The 8,015-nt window shown below is 45.2% G+C and overlaps 1 protein-coding gene across 1 annotated transcript in view; it reads right to left on the reverse strand.

Annotated features, from left to right (window-relative positions):
* Positions 1-125: 125 nt before the first annotated feature.
* si:ch211-45c16.2 (mitogen-activated protein kinase kinase kinase 13) overlaps positions 126-8,015 on the reverse strand; it is a 19,187-nt gene continuing 11,297 nt past the window's right edge. The window contains exons 2-5 of the mRNA XM_024140086.2: positions 2,360-2,506; positions 1,401-2,202; positions 937-1,007; positions 126-682 (exon numbers count right to left, since the gene is read on the reverse strand). Of these exons, the coding sequence (XP_023995854.2) occupies positions 277-682; positions 937-1,007; positions 1,401-2,202; positions 2,360-2,506 (1,426 nt within the window). The 3' untranslated portion in view covers positions 126-276. The remainder of the gene's footprint in view (positions 683-936; positions 1,008-1,400; positions 2,203-2,359; positions 2,507-8,015) is intronic.

The raw sequence follows: 8,015 nt of genomic DNA on the forward strand, positions 1-8,015 counted from the left end.
AAGCTTTTTTGAAGTCAACAAAGCATGAGAAGACTTTGCCTTTGTTTTGGTTTGTTTGATTGTCAATTAGGGTGTGCAGGGTGAATACGTGGTCTGTCCTACGGTAATTTGGTTAAAAGCCAATTTGACATTTGCTCAGTACATTGTTTTCTCTGAGGAAATGTACAAGTCTGCTGTTATTGATAATGCAGAGGATTTTTCCAAGGTTGCTGTTGACGCATATCCCACGGTAGTTATTGAGGTCAAATTTGTTTCCACTTTTATGGATTGGGGTYATCAGTCCTTGGTTCCAAATATTGGGGAAGATGCCAGAGCTGAGGATGATGTTAAAGAGTTTAGGTTTAGCCAATTGCAATTTGTATGTCTCTCTCGCGCTCTCTTTCGCCTCACCTCATAGCTGTGCTCATCAGAACACAGTTTCCCCAGGGAGATCTGGGTCTTGACCCTGCGGACAGCACACTCCTTATCAGACAGCCCGTCTGACTGGGTGTTGATGTCGATGGGGATGTCAGGTGTGTGGGATAGCAGCTCATCCAGGTGGTCCTCCTGAGAGGCTGAGAAGAGCTCCAGGGGTCCGCTGTGGGAGCGGTCACTGGTGTTGCCCTCCTCTTCCTCAGATACAGACAGGTTCTCTGAGCTGAAGGTGGAGTAGGACTGGAACGACCTCATACAGCGGTGAGGTCTGGGGGAGGGGGAGGAGAGGTAGAGGGAGAAATAGGAGAGAGAGGGAGTAGGGGGAGGAAAGAGGAGGGGGAGGAGGGAGAGGAAAGAGAGGAGAGAAGAGAGAGTTAATGTGAGTAAAAGACAACTGTTAGGAATCAATCCAGTTGTATATGTCAGCTGGTAAAACCGGTTAGAGGAGGATTGTGAACATGAATAGCTGAGGAGCAGTGATGAAAATTATAGTAACGATTCATATGAGGAGCAGCCTCTCACCTCTGTCTCCGTGGAAACTCCACCTCACTGTCCACCTCCCCCTCCTCCTCCTCTGACGACTCATCACCAGCCTGAGGGACGAGAAATGACAGACAGTTAGACATTAGAACACCTGCTGGCCAGCCTCCTTCACAGACAAGCACTTTAAAAAACAGTCAGCCGTGTGAACGAACTGGGCTACAGAGGAACCACCATCCCCTTTAAGACAGTCAGCCGTGTGAACGAACTGGGCTACAGAGGAACCACCGTTCATCCCCTGTAGCAGTCAGCCGTATGCGTCCGGGACAACGTGGAACGAACTGGGGTACAGAATTTAGACAGGCTTCTGCTAATGTACAATTCTCTGAAGTGACAGGGTTAGGGTTAGGGAGCAATCTCAGCATTTATACTAATAACTGTACATATTTGACGCTCCCAGAAAGAGGTAAAACTCCCCTCTCTCTCTGTCTCTGTCTCTGTCTTACCTTCCTCAGGGGCCTGAGGTTGCGTGGGAGGCCAGCTCCAGAGGGTAAGCTGCTCTTCCGAGCTGTATCCTGCTTCTCCTGCTGCTCTCCCTCTGCCGTGGGGTCAGGTCCTCTGGGCAGGGAGGGGGACGAGCCCTGACAGGTGGACAACAGGGAGTAGTGTGGCAGCTCTGGGTGGCTGGGGGCCGGGGGGATCTCCTGGCAGTGCAGGCAGCCTGGGAAGGGGTGTGTCAGGCAGCAGGGACACAGTGTCCCACCCCTCCCCCCGGGACCCCTGGGGCCTGACACAGAGATGCTGCGCTGGCGTGAGTCTGACACCACGGCCGTAGAGATGAGGTCAGGGCTGGTGCCGGACAGGCGGCGTTGGAGGTGGTCTGTCTGGGGGCTTCGCAGGGCCGCGGCCGGGCCGAAGTAACGCAGGTTGTTGGCACAGTTGACCACCCCTTCCTCTCTGTTCTTCAGGGGCAGCAGAGGGCCCTGTGGTGGGGGGTGGTGGTGGTGCTCGTAGTGCTCTTGGACAGCACACCCGGTGGCAGGATGATGGTAGTGCTCCCCTAGAGGCTGGGGCTGGTAGTGGTCTTTGAGGGGTTGTTGCTCCTCCGTAGCTTCCGCCCCCGGCCCGGTCTTCAGAACCCCGGGGAAGTCGCTGTGGGAACCCTTGCTGTTGGCACGGCGGTGCCGGGGCTTGCTGCGGTACCTCTGCTTGCCAGGTGGTGTGGAAACCTTGGGGCTGGCAGAGAGGGGCGAGGGGGATGAGAGCACCTCCARACTGAGGATACCTTCGGAACGCAGCAGGTCCGGCCTTGAGGGGTCAGAGGTTAAAGGTCAGGGTGTGGTGTCAGTAGTAGTATACTAACACTGCTTATAAAACAATACAAACATACTCGTCCAGGAAATGAGGGAGAAGTAAACCCTGCCCATACATGCCATTCAGCATCTTTTATAAAGTGACCTCTGACCTCTTAGCAGGGGGCATCCCAGTCTTGTGGGAAATGCTGCCTTTCTTCTTGATGAATTTCTCTACGGCGTTGGGCCTGACGATGGGACGCACCAGGTGGGAACGCTTGTAGTTACCTGGATACTTCTTCTCCACAGCCAGCTCTCTCCTACGGGGGGTTTATGGAGTGATGAGACACTGATGACTCAACTGTGTTGGAGATGTGGAGACATTGACAGCCTATTGACAGATGCCTAACCCTAAGCATTAGTCTGTCATGCCTTGTCACCCAGAGAGCAGAAACAGACTAACAGACTCTATATAATTACCACAGCTGTCAAAATTAACACCGTAAAACCTCTTAAGGGTCGGACCCTTTTTTCCATTTTCTCCTAAAATAACATGATGACCCAAATCTAACTGCCTGTAGCTCAGGACCTGAAGCAAGAATGCGCATATTCTTGGTACCATTTGAAAGGAAACACTTTGAAGTTTGTGGAAATGTGAAATGAATGCAGGAGAATGTAACACATTAGATCTGGTGAAAGATAATACAAAGAAAAAAACATCCAATTTGTTTTTGTTCCATCATTTTTGAAATGCAAGAGAAAGGCCACGTGTTATTGTGTGTGTATAGTGAGTATGTTATTGTGTGTGTATAGTGAGTATGTTATTGTGTGTGTATAGTGCGTATGTTATTGTGTGTGTATAGTGAGTATGTTATTGTGTCTGTGCCTATGTTTGTGTTGCTTCAGTCAGTCCCTGCTGTTCCATAAGGTGTACTGTTCTCAAATGTTACTGCTTGCATGAGTTACTTGATGTGGAATAGAGTTCCATGTAGTCGAGGTCCGGACCTCTAGCAGTCTCTATGGGGGTGCCACGGGGTTCAATTCCGGGCCGACTCTCTTCTCTGTATATATCATTGATGTCACTCTTGCTGCGGGTGATTCTCTGATCCACCTCTACGCAGACAACACTATTCTGTATACTTCTGGCCCTTCTTTGGACACTGTGTTAACTAACCTCCAGACAAGCTTCAATGCCATACAACTCTCCTTCCGTGGCCTCAAACTGCTCTTAAACACTAGTAAAACTAAAAGCATGCTCTTCAACCGATCGCTGCCCGCATCTGCCCGCCCGTCCAGCATCACTACTCTGGACGGTTTCTGACTTAGAATATGTGGACAACTAAAATACCTAGGTGTCTGGTTAGACTGTAACTCTCCTTCCAGATACATTAAGCATCTCAATCCAAAATTAAATTCTAGAATCGCTTCCTATATCGAACAAAGCATCCTTAACTCTGCTGAACTACCCTCGTAAAACTGACCATACCTACCGATCTCGACTTCACGTGTCATCTATAAAATAGCCTCCACACTCTACTCAATAAATTGGATGCAGTCTATCACAGTGCATCCGTTTTGTCACAAAGCCAGACGCTACCACCACTGCGACCTGTACGCTCTCGTTGGTTGGCCTCGCTTCTATTCTTCACCAAACCCACTGGCTACAGGTCATCTACAAGTCTCTGCTAGGTAAAGCCCGCCTTATCTCAGCTCACTAGTCACAATAGCAGCAACCACTCGTAGCACGCGCTCCAGCAGGTATATCTCACTGGTCACCCCCAAAGCCAATTCCTCATTGGCGCCTTTCCTTCCAGTTCTCTGCTGCCAATGACTGGAACGAAATGCAAAAATCACTGAGGCTGGAGACTCATATCTCCCTCACTAACTTAAGCACCAGCTGTCAGAGCAGCTCACAGATCACTGCACCTTCATAGCTCATCTGTAAATAGCCCATCTATCTACCTCATCCCCTCACTGTATTTATTTATTTATCTTCCTTTGCACCCCAGTATCTCTACTTGCACATTCATCTTCTGCACATCTACATTCAGTGTAATTGTATATTTTGTAATTATTTCGCCACAATGGCCTATTTATGGCCTTATCTCCCTTATCTTACCTCATGTGCACTCACTGTATATAGACTTATTTTTTTATTTTTTTATACTGTATTATTGACTGTATGTTTTATTTATTCAATGTGTAACTCTGTGTTGTTGTATGTGTCGAATTGCTATGCTTTATCTTGGCCAGGTCGCAATTGCAAATGAGAACTTGTTCTCAACTGGCTTACCTGGTTAAATAAAGGTGAAATTAAAAATAAATTAAAAATGGCTCTATGTAGTACTGTGCCCCTCCGATAGTCTGTTCTGGACTTGGGGACTGTGAAGAGACCTCTGGTGGCATGTCTTGTGGGGTATGCATGGGTGGACTGTGAAGAGACCTCTGGTGACATGTCCTGAGGGGTATGCATGGGTGTCTGAGCTGTGTGCTAGTAGTTCAGACAGCTCAGTGCATTCAACATGTCAATACCTCTCATAAAAGCAGTGATGAAGTCAATCTCTCCTCCACTTTGAGCCAGGAGAGATTGACATGCATATTATTAATGTTAGCTCTCCGTGTACATCCAAGGGCCAGCATTTTTGTGGCAGCTGACCACATGACTGAACAGACAAAACTAGGGCCTGTAGGACCTGCCTTGTTGATAGTGTTGTTAAGAAGGTAGAGCAGCGCTTTATTATGGACAGATTTCTCACCATCTTAGCTACTGTTGTTTTGACTATGACAGTTTACAATCCAGGGTTACTCCAAGCAGTTTAGTCATCTCAATTTGCTCAATTTCCACATTATTTATTACAAGGTTTAGGGTTTAGTGAATGATTTGTCCCAAATACAATGTTTTTTAGTTTTAGAAATATTTAGTGCTAACTTATTCCTTGCCACCCACTCTGAAACTAACTGCAGCTCTTTGTAAGGTGTTGCAGTCATTTCAGTCTCTAGTAGCTGACCTGTATAGTGTTGAGTCATCCGCATACATAGACACACTGGCCTTACTAAAAATCCAGTGGCATGTCGTTAGTAAAAATTGAAAAAAGTAATGGGCCTAGACAGCTGCCCTGGGGAATTCCTGATTCTACCTGGATTATGTTGGAGAGGCTTCCATTAAAGAACACCCTCTGTGTTCTGTTAGACAGGTAACTCTTTATCCACATTACAGCAGGGGGTGTAAAGCCATAACACATGTTTTTCCAGCAGCAGACTATGATCGATAATGTCAAACCTATAAAAAAAAAAAAAGATCGATAATAGCAAAAGCCGCCTAACAAAACAGCCCCCCCAATCTTTTTAGCATCAATTTCTCTCAGCCAATCATCAGTTATATGTGTAAGTGCTGTACTGGTTGAATGTCCTTCCCTATAAGCCTGAGGGACACACTTTCTAGTAGTCTTAAATAGATATGGCAAATAGGAGTGGCAATATTGTCCGCTAATATCCTCAGTAATTTRCCATCCAYGTTGTCAGACCCRYGTGGRTTGTCATTGRTGATAGACAACAACCAWTTTTTCACCTCTTCCACACTCATTTTACGGAATTCAAAATTACAATGCTTGTCTTTCTAATTTGGTCAGATATACTTAGTGTCAGCYTTTGTTGCTGGCATGTCATATGCCTAAATGTGATAATCTTGCCAATAAAAAAATWATMAAAGTAGTTGGTAATATCAGTTGGTTTTGTGATGAGTTTGCCTCAGATCATCAGTTCATTTAAGGTGCTCCAAATCTTTTTCCTATCATTCTTTATGTAATTTATCTTTGTTTTATAGTGTAGTTTCTTCTTCTTTTCATTCAGTTTAGTCACATGATTTCTTKATTTGCAGTATGTTTGCCAATCGGTTGTGCAGCCAGACATATTTGCCATTCCTTTAGCCTCATCGCTCTCAACCATTCCATTTTTCAATTCCTCATCAATCCAAGGAGATTTAACAGTTTTAATAGTCATTTTCTTAATGGGTGCTTATTAGTAACTGGAATAAAAAATGTCATAAATGTTCAAGTGCAGTGTCTAGTTTCTTCTCATTACACACCACAGACCAACAAATATTATTTACATCAACAACATAGGATCAGTACAAAACGTTATTGTATGACCTCTTATACACTATATTAGGCCCAGACTTTGAACTTTGGTTTAACTAGATATGGCTACTATAGCTAATTTCTGCAGCATTAGTAAAGCTGTGATTAATACAGGATTTATTCCTGTGCTGTTTGTAACGACCCTGGTAGGTTGACTGATGACCTGAACCAGGTTGCAGGCACTGGTTACAGTTTTGAAGCTTTTTCTTGAGTGGGCAACTTGATGAAAGCCAGTCAATATTTTAAATCACCCAGAAATATACCTCTCTGTTGATATCACATACATTATCAAGCATTTCACACATGTTATCCAGATACTGACTGTTAGCACTTGGTGGTCTATAGCAGCTTCCCACCAGAATGGGCTTTAGGTGAGCAGGATGAACCTGTAGCCATATTACTCAACAGTATTATCATGAGATCCTCTCTAATCTTTACAGAATGTGGTTCTGAATATAAACCACAACACATCCACCTTTGGTATTTCTGTCTTTCTGTAAATGTTATAACCTTGTATTGCTACCACTATATCATCAAGGGTATTATCTAAGTAAGTTTCAGAGATATGAATGTCATCTGTATTAGTACATTTTTGATTTCATGAAAAAAATCCTACAATGTGATTTTCTGGATTTTTTTTTCTCATTTTGTCTGTCATAGTTGAAGTGTACCTATGATGAAAATTACAGCCTCTCTCATCTTTTTAAGTGGAGAACTTGCACAATTGGTGGCTGACTAAATACTTTTTGCCCCACTGTATGTTAATATGGGCTATTTTGATAAGTCATTGTCTCAACGCAGCCTTATACTGCTGTGAAAGGATCCAGGAACCCAAATGATTTGGGTGGACCCCATCCTCCTTATAAAACCTGTCATGTTTCCAAAAGGTATCGAAATGGTCAACAAAAGTTACACCCATTGAGCTGCAATAATCACGTAGCCAGTTGTAAGAGAAAGAATCCTGCTAAAGCGTTCAATGCCACGATTCAGAGAGGCACGGAGGGCCAGATGTATATCAGAGAGGACACAGGCACAGATATGATCAGAGAGGCACAGGCCAGATATGATCAGAGAGGGCACAGGGCCAGTATTGATCAGAGAGGCACAGGGCCAGATATGATCAGAGAGGCACAGGGCCAGATATGATCAGAGAGGCACACGGAGCCAGATGTGATCAGAAGAGGACAGGGCCAGATGTGATCAGAGACACGGGGCCAGATGTGATCAGAGAGGCACAGGGCCAGATATGATCAGAGAGGGCACAAGGGCCAGATATGATCAGAGAGGCACAGGGCCCCAGATATGATCAGAGAGGACACAGGGGCCAGATATGATCAGAGAGGACACATAAAAAAGGACCCAGAAATGATCAGAGAGGGCACAGGGCCGATATGATATCAGAGAGACACAGGGCAGATATATCAGAGAGGGCACAGGCCAGATATGATCAGAGGACACAGGCCAATATATCAGAGAGCACAGGCCAGATATGATCAGAGAGGACACAGGCCAGATATGATGGGTCTTTAGTTAGTGTCTAGAGAGAAGTCTTAATCAAGCTCTTTAAAATCCAGTTTACAACTGTCAGAGCTGCCCTTCATAATGTCATTTTAAAACTCACATGGACTATGATAGAATCGATTTCCATGTCCTGACGTAGTACATTCGGAGCAGCTTATTAATGTCAATTTAC

The sequence above is a fragment of the Salvelinus sp. IW2-2015 genome, unplaced genomic scaffold (genome assembly GCF_002910315.2).
Source record: "Salvelinus sp. IW2-2015 unplaced genomic scaffold, ASM291031v2 Un_scaffold2005, whole genome shotgun sequence".
NCBI classification, from domain to species: domain Eukaryota; kingdom Metazoa; phylum Chordata; class Actinopteri; order Salmoniformes; family Salmonidae; genus Salvelinus; species Salvelinus sp. IW2-2015.